Genomic DNA, 15,492 nt, shown 5'->3' with positions numbered 1-15,492 from the left:
TTTCAGTTTAGAGTCTCTTAATGTGTGACCGTACGTGACCAACAAAATAACGTGCGTAATTATTATAACATGTGTAATTAGGGTAAGAAGCAACCTATGCATGATTCTGTGTTTTACCCATGCGTGATTTCTTCTTCATACATAATTAGGGTTTGAAATTTATAGTCTACTTAATTTACAAATGAACATCCGTAATTAAGTCATATGCTAGTTACATGTTAAAGATCCATTGTATATTAACTTTCCTATGTATATATCACTGAAGTACCGTATTAATTAACTTTGTTTTTATTTCATTTAAGTGTCATGATTATAGATTGGTATGTATAGAAACAATAATACAAGCATTGTATGTTTACGTATGAAACAAAAGGGATTTTGTTTTATGTTGTACGGTATGGCATTGAAGGATGATGTTAGCCAAAACTCCGGTCAACCGGGCCAATCTCTTCTCTCTCCTCCGGTCTTTGCATCTTCGCTCCGTTGATTACATTTCCCATCTGCCATCAATCAAATTTGTCTTTAATCACCAAATCTTATGTGACATGCCATTATTATATTCCCAACCCATCCATCATTAAATACATTCAAACAATAAAATAGTGTAACAAAAGAAATATACCTATTAATTTAATATATATCATTCTCGAATGATAGTTACTAACAAATAAATAAGGTTATATACCTAATTTAACCTTATTTAATATATACCAAATGATAAAAGAGACACAAGTTAAAACCAGTAGAACTTTTTATCTGTTCTAAGTAAAAAGTGGATTATCAAAGTCTGAAACTCAAATTTGAGTCCCAGTTTGAACTTTACAAATTTGGGTTATTCTTCTTAATTACCTGAAAATGGTCCATATGCGTCAAAACTGAATCTAAGTTGTGAAATCTGCTTGCTTCGGTGAGTTTCAAAGAAAGAAACTGAAATGCATACTGAAGAAATTAGATCAAGAGTTCTATAAATATTTAGATGTCTAAAAATGTAATTATAACTCACCTCGACTTGATTCTGCAAGGATTGTACATAGTTAATTATCTCATCCAACATTACTGCCATGCCCATTGACTGTCAATATATAACGGAACAACTTAATCAAGCTAGTTAAAAAGATTATAAACTCCTAAGATTCGATCTCATGGTAATGCATCGCCAAGACATGCGGTTTTGTTTCGTTTGGTATAGTTTCGAAATATACCTTGTAACACCCGGGCACGATGTCTTGCAAGCATCTCAACCGCTCGTTAATTTTTCCTCTTCTAACCTGTTGCCACAAGAATGAGTTTTGTGAGTGGTTTATGCTTTGAACCATTGTGGAGTGATATAAAGAATCCAATTTTTCAGCTTAATTACCCTTTCTGCTATACTATGACTATCAGTTGCTTGGCCCCTTCTGGCTCTAACATGTACCACTTCCTTTGGTGCTTCGCCACTGTCACATGGTTTCATTTTCTTGCCCTTTCGTGAACTCTATTATTAACTCATAAATATAAATTTTCACTTAGTTTTTAACATATGAGTTACTTTAGTGAAAAGAGTTTCAAAAGATCACTCATTCTTACAAAATATTTCTTTTTCTTTTTGTAACTTTGCCATTTCATGAACTTTGTTTTCAAATCATAAACATAAATTTTCACTTAGTTTTTTAACATATGAGTTACTTTAGTGAAAAGAGTATTTAAAAAAAATCACTCTTACAAAACATTTCTTTTTCTTTTTGTAAAAAAAATCCCTTACTATCCAGAGAAAGTGAATACCTGATATTTCTTCTCATCAATCCCACTTTCGGTAAGCGGATGAGATGATGAATTCCCCGAACTGCTTGACGATACATCCATTGTTTTTCTCTTCCGATTTTCAACAGGAACCGCCTCCGGAATCATCTTGGCATTCTTATGTTCATGTTGAAAACCTTGTTGAAAGTTTTGCATGAATTGATGATCCATAGACGGCAATACTTGTTGACAGAAAAAATTGTCATTTGGAAGCCCCATGATGGTTTGAGAACTCATGTTTGAATTGTCATATTGGATTGAAAACTGGTTAAGTAACACCATGTTTTGATCAACATCTATAAAAGGAAACGAGGGTTTAAAGCTATGGAAACTTGAAGTGAAACCCTCCATATATGAATCTTCTAATAATAGAAAGCTATTACTAGATTTGCCCAATTAGGGGTTTCTATTGCCAGTTGTGTGTAGTCGCTCTCTCTCTATATATGCATAGTTGTCTTTGTCTCTATGTTCCTGTTTTATTTTGGATTTTGTGTGGACAAAGAGATAAGAAACATTTAGATTTTATCTATTATTATATTATATATATAATAAATGAGAATAATTTAGGGCCACGTGGCATCTTGTGGTGTTGCTTCCTCAGCTTGGTTTGGGCGGGAAAATGGATGGGTCATATTTACTTGTATGTGGGTCGGGATGCGGTGCCCATACCCGGTTTTGACCCGAGTATAAAAACAACCTAGTTAACCTAATTTTCATTCTCCCATACGCATCATTCACAAAACCCTACGAGCTATCCCCGTTCCAATTGAAGACCAGCAATCATTCTCTAATGTTTCTTCTTCCTTTTATCAATCTCAAGGTTTTCGTTGTTCCTTCTGGAGATTTCGTTTTCGTTAGGGTTTCCTTCTGAACCCAAATGCTTAAATGCTTGAGGTTTATTCCAATGGGTAAATCGGAAACGCAACAAAATTTCCGATTGATTTGAAGCCAGAGGTAGAATTAAAAGATATTAATCAAATCTGAACCAAGTTTTAGAAGAAGAAGCAATTCGCAAAAGAAAAGGTTAGTGCTATTGCCGGCTCATTACAACCAGAGATTGAGATTGCCGGCAAGAAGAAAAACGCAAAAGGATGCGTCGTTGGTTGTGAAATATTTTGACCAAAAGTAAAAGTTGGGATTAAAAAGTTAAAATGGATTGAACATGATATTTTGTTTGGAATTTATTTCCAACCAAAGACATCTGCATATAGCATCATATTTTGTGCCTTTTTCTCTTTACAAATTTCATTTTTCTGATTTCTTTATGCTAAATTCATGTAAAATATATCCCTTTAACATGTTCATGTGATTTGTAAATGGTTGAAGTTGTTTGTGAAGAGGTTATCTTTTCGATGATGGAATGCATGCACTTTAAAGACTAAGGATGTCGCCAGATGCAGTCTATCTGAAATGATCTCGCATATCAAGGCTTGTGAATTAGATGATAAGCAGAGGGAAACTAATCATAAAAATAGTTTGCTTGTTGCAGCTTTTACTACAACACCCTCTGCTTCCAACAATGTTGCCCTCGTGTCAAAAACTGGATTCCAGATGTTCAAAGGATCCACACCAGCTAAAGCCGCACAAGAATGGGCACTAGCAAATGTGTTCTATCCAACAGCACCTGCTTCATCATCATTCAACGCTACTGTAGTCTCAAGTGTCAAGAATGAATTCTTAGCATTTTTCTCATAACAGACCAAGGAAAATCCAGAAATTGCCACCTCTATTATAAACTGTTTGAATACTTTTGTTGCAGGTGATATTACTCCTCCTAATTTTGTCATGTCTGATTTGGATCAGATGTATCCAGATGATGTAGAGGAAATGGACATTACATGGCAAATGGCTATGGCAACTTTCAGAGCTAAGAATTTTTTGAAGAGAACTGGAAAGAACAACTGGACTAATTCTGGAGACCGTAAGGTGGGAATTAACAAGTCCAAAATTTGATGCTTTAACTGTCATGAGCCAGGGCACTTAGCAAGGAACTGTACCAAGCCTCCAGCAAACGGAAACGCAACCCCTCCTCAACCTGCTGCCAAAAACCAACCTAACCCTGAAAGAGTGGTTGTTTCAGCAAATACTACAGCGACTGCTTCCAGTGGAACTACTTCTAACACAGCCATGGTGATTCAGTCTGACGCATCCTTTGAAACTGTTGGGCATAAAGTGTTTCGGGTCAACAAATTCATTCCATATTTGCTTCATTATGTGTTTGCATTCGTCATTATTTTTGGGTTTGTTGGTTTAGTGTTGGGCTTGCAGATTCATTCAAATGGCACTGCTTGGATTCTCAACGTAGTTGAAATAACAAAAGTTGCATTGATCGAGAGAGAATGCATATTGGATAACCAGAAGTTGATTTGATTGATGGACCCAAACCAAAAGGAAAACATTCATTCCTTTAATCTTGGCGTTTCAACTAAGTTCTTTAATCTGATATGTTTGGGCACTACGCGTTTACGCCATCGAAATTTACATTACATTATTTTACATGCTGAAACGGGTCCGTTTGGGTTGACCTGTAAACACTCTTTTGCCATTTAGTTCTTATACAAGTAATCACGACATTAAAATATTAATCTAACTTGAAATATAAGCGATTTACGATGTTACTTTTAAACCATATTGTTTTGTTTTGATCCATTAGCAATAAAAGACAACCCAAATCAACATGATTCTAGGATCTCTATCCTGATTCTAATATCCTGAAGTTTGTATCTTCATACTCATTCATTGTCTTGAAACTAATTCTAAGGCGGATCAAGAATGATATAGACAAAGAAGTAAAGCTTCAATGGGCATGAGGCACACAATCGATGTGAAATTACGGTGATACCCTTGAGCACATAGCATCATGTAACGCGGGTAATATGATTCTTGACATTTTCTGTAATAGTAGAAAGCAAGCTTTGTTTAATTTAACAGTTCACCTTTTGTTGAATTTAAATTGATGTTGTTTGTATTTGTTTTATTTATACATGAAAATTAGTTACGAAGTTGTTTACTATGTCAATAAAAATTGTTTAATACATGTTTCTTCCGGATTTTTCAAAATTTTCAATTATGTTAAAATTTATCTCATCTACATCTACAACTGTCAATTCAAAACATTTATAAAACAAAATAACATTTGTAAACATGTCTTTTTATTTTTATTTAGTGACATAATTCTATTAATGTAAAGTAATTTATAGGTTGGTGCACATCATAACCTATATAGATATAGTCAACATAAAGGGCCATTCTTTTCGTTTAGTACACTACTAAAATCCCCGTTTGACTATTTTTATCTTAATGATGTCTTAAGATCCTGTTTAGTATATTGTGAGTCATTAAACATATCATAAGATGTTAATAAAATTTTTAATGTAAGTAAATTTCTCAAGCCCACGAAGCAGTCCTTGGTGATAACGTAGTTGGCTAGTTATTAATGTACTATTAAATATGGGTGTTATTCTGAACAAATATAAGCTAAATTATTAATTGAGAATCTTAAATCATTTTTGAAACAATGATATTTAGGTTTAATCAATGGCATAAGAATTCTCATTTCTTATACAGTTAATGGGTTTCTATACTTATGTTAAATAACAATGATATTCTGGTTTATATATGTATAGGTTTTGGTCTAATTACTCAAAAAGAATATAGATTTCAGAGGACCTCGTGGAAATTCCAGCTTCTTTGGTTGTGTTTCCCTGGTGGGGCTAGCTAGTTTCAGGAGATATATCCGTAAATGGTCCCATCACTTGTTTCTTGCTTATATTGTTTAATATCTAGATCCCACTAAAAGTATACATATATATTTGCCCATATTATGGTAGGCACTAATCGAAGAGTTGGTGGGTTGTTCTTTTTCATTAAAGTATAATGTTCCAATGCATGTACCCGCCAGGTATATGTCTCTAATGGATTTCAGTGTAATCAACAAAGAGATATGTTGAAAGGTGTATGGGCCATGCTCAAGATTGCGTGGTTTCATCCCTTATGGGCAAATTTGATCCCAAAGTTTTTTTTAATGCATAGTTTGTTTGGTTGGTCGTTGTGGTTTGCAGATTTTGCACCACTGGTCCTTAACTTTTAAGGAGAATGTAGTTGATTTCGACGTTTGTAAACTTATTAATCGATAATTCTTGTGGTATGAATATTGTAACTATGATGGTTTTTACCAGCCAACACCATTAAAATTATCAATTAAGTATATTCATAATGTATGTTATAAAAAAACATGATGGTCCTTACGCCAAATACAATATATATATATATATAAATGAGTGAGCCACATTTTTTTAATTAAACTTAATTTATAATTACCGCCACCCTTCTTCTTCCCCCACCTCACCACCTCCACTGATGCGGGAATATCAAGTGTCGGCTCAATTATGTAATGAAATAAATCCACATTTAGTGTTCATTAAGTTTTGTTTTAATTTATGTCCATTGAGTTGATCATAAAAACTCTATATAAGTTCTCATGTAATTTGTATTGAGGGATAGTTTTGAGGTTTATGAAAAGTCATTTTTTTCTCCCAATTCACTTGTGAGTGTTTTGAGTGTGAAACCCCCAATTTTCGGTATTCCACAAGAATCGACGAATTTTGGAAGAATTGTTCCTGGTATTCTGTGTGAATCAACATGTCCGATTACGTATCCCATTTCCTAGTCTACATCAGTTGGTAGCAGAGCTAAATTCCTGGCTCAAAATGGCTTGTGAGAGGGATTATCGCTTGTACCACACTCTACCATGTTTTGATGAATACGAGGATGAGCAATGCTATTCTTGGGCATGTGACGATGATTCGGGTGGTACCAGTAGTGTGTTCACCATTAGACATGACCACAAAAAAGAGTCGACGATCATGGGAGCCGGGGATGACGAATCAAGTTTCAAAAGTCATAGCGTTAAGGGTGATGGTCCTACTATGGTAACGGGTGGTCCAGCGGCTACATTTGGAACTCAACCTGTTAGCATGGGGGGCTTGCAAAAAAATTTCATGAGCAAAGCAATGAAGTCGAAGGCATTAAGAAACACAATAGATTTTTGTTGGTGCACTTGTGTCTGTACTTTGTCTGTATTCGGTCTGTATGTAAACGATGTCCTAAATCAGTCTGTAAGTTGACCAAGTTAACTATCCTCCTAGTTTGACTTGGACAACATGATGTTTATCTGAATCGAAGGATAGCCTCGAAGGATACGCATCATCCTTCGAGGTGCTCGAAAGATATGGTTCGACCATGGTTCGACCATTAGGCATCGAAGGATGATCCTTCGATGTCCATGCTGATCTTTCGGACACATTGTCATCGACAGATGATCCTTCGGACCATCTGTCGAATCCTTCGGACAGACCTGTTATGTATGGGTATAAATACCCATGCAGTGTGTTAGTGTTAGTGAAAAGAAGCACACTTAGAGAGTTAGAGAAACTCTGCTGGAAAACACACACACACACACTTTAGAGAGTTTGCAAACAAGATTGTAAACATTGTGCTTGTAACCGTAAACCTTCATACGTATTAATACAGTGGTGTTAATCGGTGAACTTTGTGTGTTCTTGTGTTTGTTCTTGCATCATTCCGGTTTGCCCGCTAGCTTGGATTCCGCACTCGCTAGTGGGTTAGTATAACAAGGTTTAGGTTTGTTCTCGATCCTCCGAGAAAAGGGACCTACAAGTGGTATCAGAGCCTCGCTCTTTACCTTGTTTAAAACCGGTTTGTTCAAGATTCTTGGTGTGTTTGGACACTTGGCTTAGCACCCGTTTTTGGTAGTTTTCTGCATAAAAACGCGTACTAAACCTATCGGGAGTGTTCGGGGTCGGTTTGGGTAACATAAAAATCGTTTTTGTGAAACCTTAATTTTTCCGGCCATATCTCCGGTGTGTTTCCGGTGACCAGTTCTTGAAGATAAGGTTGCTTATTTTGGCAAAATTTTTGAAAGTCAATTGTTTGGTGAAAAGTTGTTGCAGAACCATCCTTTCTGCCGAAAGTTGGTACATCAACACATCACCTTTTTCACCAACCCGTCGTACTTTGTGTCAGTGTGTCAGAGCTGTCGAAAGATATCCTTCGACATCGAAAGATATCCTTCGACATCTTTCGATCAAAGGCAGCTCGAAAGATAAGCATCCTTCGAGTAGTCTTTCGAAGTCTAAGGGTTATCCTTCGTAGTTGGAATCTTTTCGAAAGTCGGTTGTCCGAAAGATAAGGATACATCTCGAAAGATAAGGATCTTTCATTGTGAATCCTTCGAGATCAGTATTCGAAAGATATAAATCTTTCGAACATTGAATCTTTCGTGATAATCAGTCGAAAGATAAGGATCTTTCATTGAGAATCTTTCGAAGACTATTGCTCGAAACTCAACAGTAATCTTTCGATCACTGTTGATCCTTCGAACAAGTCTTGATCTTTCGATCAGATTGTATCTTTCAATTGTTGTCTGTTTGTTGTTAACAGTTTGTGGTGTGTAGGTTATTTGTTAATTTTTGATCACAATGAGTTGCACAAGTCCTTGGGATTGGAGTACGGATCCACAACCAGATCTGAAACAGATGTCGATGGCTGAATATATGACGAGTGCCATTCCAAAACAACAACAATCAATAAGTTCGTGTCAATGGGCTTTGGTATCCAATCAAAGTCAAAGTCTTCAGAATCTTCTGATTAGTGAGAGTGAAACAGGCAGTAACAATCGTCCACCAAAGCTGAACCACATGAACGATTTTCCATCATGGAAAGGCCGATTTCACACATATGTTCAAGGACAAAGCACCGACCTTTGGATGTGTTTTGTCAATGCATTCAATGAAAGTCTTGAAAGTAGAGCATCCACTTCAGAAGGTTACGCCAATATGCTTGAAAATGACAAGAAGGCTTATGAATTGGAGAAAAAGGCATATGCCATACTTACTCAAGCACTCAACAAAGACATCTACCATCAGTTTTCATATTGCAAGACCACGAAAGCATTGTGGGATGCCTTAGTTGCTAGAGGAGAAGGCAATGCAGCTGCTCGAAAGTCTAGGCATGATTTGTTGAAGAAAGAATTTGAATCTTTTCAGTTTTTGGAAAACGAGACTCTGAATGATATGACCACACGTTTCTATCATTTGATTAGTGAAATGTGTGCTTATGGGGTGGCAGCTACTCAACAAGACATGGTGAACAGGTTTGCTGACGCCCTACCCCCAAAATGGAGTTCGTTTATTGAGCTGTTGAAGCATACTAAAGCTCTAGATGAGATTAACATCTATGAGTTCATTCAGAAGCTGGAACATAAAAATGATGAAGAAATTAGGAAAGCAAGGCGTGCTCCAGCTCCTCAAAATACAGAAATGTATTTGCCTGGTTTTGGTCCTTCAGCTAGTTCTGTTCAGCAACCGAAGCTTCAAACTGCTTTTGTGTCCAATACGAGTTCTTTTCCATTTCCTCAATCAACAGCTGCTCCACCACAACCTCAATTCGATCCGAGGTCTTACATTCCTGTTCCAACACAGCCACAACCACAACCTCAACAACAACAACAGCAAGCTCACTATACAAGCAATCCTCAACCTCAATCCCAAAGTCATCACACAATCCGAGTCGACAACTCAAATCTTTCACACCTTAGTATTGAAGTTGCTAAGGAACATATGGAAATTATCAACACCATGGTCAGTGCTTACTGTGGTTTGGTAGCTGGTCAGCTTGGAAACATCAACATGACCAATGAAGATTATGATCAGATCGACAAGGAAGAAATGGAGTTGATGGATATTAAATGGGCTTTTGCTAGTGCGGTTAGAAGGGCAAAAGATTTCATGGCACGAACTGGAAGAACTTCGTTGGAAGGAAAGAAAAACACGAAGTATGGGTTTGATATTAATGCCGTCACGTGCTTTAATTGTGGCGAGAAAGGGCACTTTAAACGTGAGTGCACTCGACCAACAAAACACGGCAATCACAACCCGTTCAGAAACCAGACTAATGCGAATGCCCAACAAGAAAACCGTGAGAGGAGGATGGTGGCAGTGAACAACAATCAGGGACAGCCTGGAGCTACCAATCACAATCGGGCTTTGGCTGTTCAAGCTGATGAAGGATGTGACTGGTCAGTGCAGTTTGGTGAAGGTGATCAAGGAAGTGGAACTGCATTGTATGCTAAAGTCATCGAGCAGGTTCATAAAGAAGAATCTTCTGGGAGCGATGACAGTTCTGGTTATTCGGGCAGTTCGGATGAAGAAGGCTCTGTTTCTGGGGATAATCACTCAGAGCCTGATGTGAATGAAGAAGGAGATGATGATATACAGGAGCTACTGAATGAAGCTGATGAGCTTAAATGTCAGAAATCAATTCTGATTAGGAAGGCTGCTGATACATCAATGGAAATGGAAAAGCTATTCTCTGAAGATGGAGCTTTTTCTTTTCAAACTGCCTTTATGGCAAATGGTTCAGCCTCTACTAGTCAGGTAACTTCTGAACCTCCTGCTCCTAGTATTTGTAAATCATGTGCAGAGATGAAGCTTGAATCAGAAAAGCTTCATAGTCATAATCAGAATTTGGTTATTGAACTGTCAAAATGCCAAGAGGCAAACATGGCTTTAACCCGGAATGAAAAAGAATTTAAATCTGTAATAGAAACATTAAAGAAAAATGTGTCCGAGGTTAACAAAGTAGTTTACCACAAACAAGTAAGTATAAATGAGTACATTAACCTTGTGGAAGAAACTAAGAAGCAATTAGCCATTGCCCAATGCAAGCATGATGCGATCAAACAGAAATTGGATAGTTATTCTAACTCCCGATTTGTGCTTGATCACATCATAGACGTTCAACAACTGAAAGGTAACGTGAAAGGTGTAGGGTATAAGGCGTGTCCACCCCCTTTGATGGACAACTATACCAAGATGCCTGATGAAGAGGAAATGCCCCGGTATGAACCCAGTGTGCCTTTGAACTTTGAGGAATTTTCTACTGGCCTAGGGTTCAAACCGGAGAATTCTGAAAATACATCCACAGAGCAACAGGAAGCTTCAACATCCATGAAACAAAGTCCTCCAATCATCGAGGACTGTGAGTCATCGGATGATGAATCAGAAGTGGATGTGAGTGAACAGGATAACTCACTTAACAAGATGAAAGGAGTTGTCATTCCCATTGAGAATCACATCCTTTGTGATCCTGATACTCCTGAGGCTTCATCTGTTGAGAAGCAAGTGATTGATCCTGTCAAGGTTGATAAGACAAGTGTGTCTACTGTTAAAAGCAGTAATGTGTTGTACACTTTGGTTGGAGATAATAAAATCTACTCAGATCATGTTTTTCCAATTAAAAATGTAAATAAATCTTTGATTGACAAAGTCTTTGAAGACAATACAAACAAATTTTTGGGAAAAACACTTCCGGGAATTGTGGTAACACAATGTGATCCAATTCCTAAGGCTGAGATTAGGAAACATTTTGGTAATCAAAAATCTCCAACCACTCGACAACCTACTGCTTCTAAAGGTAAACAACCAATCAATCGAGCTCAAAAGCCTGAAACAACAAGAGCTCGAGTTCAAAAGAAAGAAAAGGATGTCAAGTTTGTGTCATCCAAGGGTACTGATAAGATTGAAACTTTTGAAAACAAATCTAATACAGATTTTGTAAAACAAGTCACAATCTTAAAACGAAACAGTGATAACAATTACACTCAACACACAAACGGGTGTGATGAAAAGGCTAGTACCTCTGGGTCCACGACCTCAACATCTGGTAGTCGATCAAGTTCTCCTAAGTCTGTTGAAAGGAGAACTTGTTTCAAATGTGGAGAAATTGGGCACATTATCAGAAATTGCCCAAATGCTCCAAAGAAGAAGTTAGTTGAGAAGGCTTCACCTGAAACAGTTCACCCTCAACGTCGGTCAGTTTCACCTAAACAAGATAAACGAACTGTAAAAGAACAAGAAACTAAACAACGACGTAAAAACATAAAAACTGTTGAAAAAGCTTTAAAATCTGAAGTTAAAACAGTTCAGAAGGAACCAAGTGTGTCACAACCTGTTAAACCAGAATCTTCAAAAACTGGTAGGCACAGACAAACTTGGTTACCTAAGTCGGGTGACAGTTCAGGGGGAGCAGTTGTTCTTGAAAACCATCAAGAGATAGAGCTTACGTATCGTGATGCCAAGGGACGACCCAAGACCACTAAGGCTTGGGTCCCCATTCTCAACTGATGTGTTTATTTGACATGTGCAGGATGTTCTAGGAGGAACTATTAATAGTCATTGGATTGTTGATAGTGGAGCATCCAGGCACATGACTGGCGACTTACGGCTCCTGTATGACGTGAGAAATATTAGAGGAGGGTATGTTGCTTTTGCGGGTGATAAAGGAGGGTACATCACTGGAGAAGGAAGTATCTCCAATGGCATCGTGTGCTTTGATAAGATCAATTATGTGAAGCAAATTGATCACAATCTTCTCAGTGTGTCGCAAATCTGCGATAAAAAGTTCTCAGTGATTTTTGATGATGCTGGCTGTTATGTGCTGAAGCCTGGTTTCAAAATTCCACAAGAATGGGTTCTCTTATCGGCTCCGAGAGTTAATGATCTTTATATTCTCGACATGAGCCAGGCGATTACAACATCTGCACAAGTTACTTGTTTTGTCTCAAAAGCCACAGAAAAGGAGTCTATATCTTGGCACAGAAGAATGGGACACATTCACTTGAGAAAAATGAACCATTTGGTGAAAAATAATCTTGTGAATGGTGTGCCTGTAAGAAGTTTTCATCTACAAGATATCTGTGTCTCTTGCCAAAAGGGGAAGCAAACGAAGAAGTCTCACCCTTTGAAGAAAATCAACACTGTCAGCATGCCTCTCGAACGTCTTCATATGGACCTTTTTGGACCTATGAAGCACAAGACAACGTTTGGTGATGCTTATTGTTTAGTAGTTACTGATGACTACTCTAGATTTTCTTGGGTATCTTTTATGGCACACAAAAGTGAAACTCCTGGCATCCTCAAGGATCTTCTTACAATGTTGGAGAATCTCTATACGTTGAAAGTGAAAAGGATCCGAAGCGACAATGGAACTGAATTCAAGAATCAAGTTATGGATGAGTTTTGTACTTCTAAAGGCATTCTTCATGAGTACAGTTCTCGTTATACTCCACAACAAAATGGTGTCGCTGAGAGGAAGAATCGAACTATTATTGAAACTGCAAGAACAATGTTAGTAGAGTCGGAACTCCCTATTCAATTCTGGGGGGAGGCGGTATCGGCTGCATGCTACACGTTGAACAGAGTTCTTACAGTTAAGAGACATGGCAAGACTTGCTTCGAACTCCTTCAGAGAAGGAAACCGGATCTTTCTTACCTTGAACCATTTGGTGCTCCTTGTACTATGATTGAACCGGATGGAAAGTTTGGTGCAAGAGCTATCGAGGGTTTCTTCCTTGGATATGCAACTCCGAATTTTCGTGTTTGGAATCTAGCTACCAAAAAGATTGAGCTATGGAGTGAAGTTAGGGTTCAAAGGTACACGAGTCCTGTTAGGGCTCCGGGTGATCCGTGGATGTTCGATTATGATGGATTATTTAACTCCTTCAATCTGCCAACCTTTGACGAAGAATCAGCAGCGGCTCGAATGTTGTTGGAAAGTGACAACGCTGCTGTCTCGCCATTGGTTAGACCTATTGTTGTTGATCCTCAAGCTTCTACGTCAGTCAACAATATGGTTCAAAATGAGGTTTATGAAGATGCTGCTGATTATAATGACTCTTCTGAAGATGATGAATATCATGATGCAGCCGAAGGATCTTCAGCTCCAGCTGCTCCTGTTCAAGGTGCCTCTGGGGATACACCTCATACGCAGAATATAGATACTGCTGAAGGGAATGCATCCACTTCTAACCACATTCCTGGTGTGGAGTTGGTTGTTGATCTTAATCTGAACAATTTGGGTATCAATGCTCGTGTGCCAGATAATCCTGAAATGCGGATTCACGATACCCATCCCCAGCAGAATATCATAGGAGATGTCCATCGCGGTGTGCAGACGCGTAATCAGCTGAGAAACAACCGGAATGCTGGTTTGTATTCAGCTATAAGAGAGTCTGGTCAACAAAATGACTGGTCCTTCGCGTGTTATGTGTCACAAGAAGAACCAAAGTCGTGGAAAGAAGCATTGAAAGACTGTGCTTGGGTTGAGGCCATGCAGGAAGAATTACAGCAATTTCACAAGCTGGGTGTTTGGAAGCTTGTTGAAAAGCCTGAGAACTACAAGAAGATTGGCACTCGATGGGTCTTCAAATGCAAGAAAGACGACCGTGGAGTGGTTATTCGAAACAAAGCTCGTTTAGTCGTTCAAGGTTTTCGTCAGATAGAAGGAATCGACTACAACGAAGTCTATGCACCAGTTGCACGTCTGGAAGCTATTCGGATCTTTCTGGCTTATGCCTCATTCAAAGGATTCAAGGTTTACCAGATGGACGTCAAAAGTGCATTTCTACATGGTGTGGTTGAAGAAGAGGTATATGTCGAACAGCCTCCAGGTTTTGAAGATCCTGTTCATCCCGATCGGGTTTGGTTGCTCAACAAAGCTCTCTATGGTCTTCATCAAGCACCACGAGCTTGGTATGCAACCTTATCTACATATCTGCTGGAGAACGGTTTTCGAAGAGGTCTTATCGATTGTACTCTCTTCATCAAAGAACAAGATGGAGATCTTCTTCTGGTTCAGGTATATGTTGATGATATTATTTTCGGTTCTACTAATGATGTTTTGTGTAGGAATTTCGAGCGCATCATGCAGGATAAGTTCGAGATGAGTGCTATGGGGGAAATGAATTTCTTTTTGGGCCTACAAGTGCAACAAACGAAGTCTGGGATATTCATCCATCAGACTAAATATGTTGGAGACATCTTGAGCCGGTTCCAGATGTCCGATGCAGCGCCTATTGGTACCCCATTGCCAACTAATCATGGAATTACTCCTGACTTGAAGGGTGAACCTGTTAGCCCTTCATACTATCGCGCGATGATCGGATCCCTTATGTATCTCACAGCATCAAGGCCAGATATAATGTACCCAACATGCCTGCTTGCCAGATATCAAGTCAACCCGAAGGCCTCACATCTTGCAGCTGTCAAAAGGATTTTTCGTTATTTGAAGGCTTATCCAGACACCGGTCTGTGGTATCCTAGGGATAATAACTTTGACTTGGTCGCATTCAGTGATTCTGATTTTGGCGGATGTAAAATCGACGGCAAATCCACAACGGCTGGATGTCAGTTTTTAGGAAATCGCCTAGTCACCTGGCAGTGCAAGAAGCAGACGTGTGTCGCTACATCAACATGCGAAGCTGAATACATTGCTGCCTCAAGTTGTTGTTCACAAGTTCTTTGGATCCAACAACAATTGCGGGACTACGGTTTTGAATTCCTAACTACTCCTATTTACGTTGATAATTCTGCTGCTTTAGATATCACTAGAAATCCTGTGCAGCATTCAAAGACCAAACACATCGAAATCAAATATCACTTCATACGTGATTGCTTTGAGAAAAGGCTAATCGATGTTGTTAAGGTCCACACCGATGACCAACGTGCCGACTTATTTACCAAAGCTTTTGACAAATCTAGATTTGACTTCTTATTATTGGTAAATGGCATTAAGGTCAAGCAAGAGTAAACCAACATCGGAAAATCATTTTTGTAAATATCTTTGTGTGTTTTT

At 38.3% G+C, this 15,492-nt stretch overlaps 1 protein-coding gene and 1 long non-coding RNA gene across 2 annotated transcripts; one reads left to right on the top strand and one right to left on the bottom strand.

Annotated features, from left to right (window-relative positions):
• Positions 1 to 296: 296 nt before the first annotated feature.
• Positions 297 to 2,196, bottom strand: LOC110896629 (transcription factor bHLH75). The gene is made up of 6 exons (XM_022143861.2): positions 1,762 to 2,196; positions 1,358 to 1,474; positions 1,203 to 1,268; positions 1,004 to 1,072; positions 850 to 927; positions 297 to 500 (listed from the first exon to the last, which is right to left on the bottom strand). The coding sequence occupies exons 1-6, from the start codon at positions 2,128 to 2,130 to the stop codon at positions 417 to 419; spliced, it is 783 nt and encodes a 260-aa protein (XP_021999553.1). The 5' UTR covers positions 2,131 to 2,196; the 3' UTR covers positions 297 to 416.
• A 316-nt stretch (positions 2,197 to 2,512) lies between these two features.
• LOC110894734 lies at positions 2,513 to 4,208 on the top strand. Its single transcript, XR_002566641.2, has 2 exons — positions 2,513 to 2,802; positions 3,106 to 4,208. It is a non-coding gene; the product is annotated as an uncharacterized LOC110894734 (long non-coding RNA).
• The last annotated feature ends 11,284 nt before the right edge of the window (positions 4,209 to 15,492 follow it).

Source organism: Helianthus annuus, chromosome 12, assembly GCF_002127325.2.
Source record: "Helianthus annuus cultivar XRQ/B chromosome 12, HanXRQr2.0-SUNRISE, whole genome shotgun sequence".
Lineage (NCBI taxonomy): Eukaryota > Viridiplantae > Streptophyta > Magnoliopsida > Asterales > Asteraceae > Helianthus > Helianthus annuus.
Note: the sequence above shows the minus strand (reverse complement) of the source record. Positions and strands in the feature narration are given on the sequence as shown.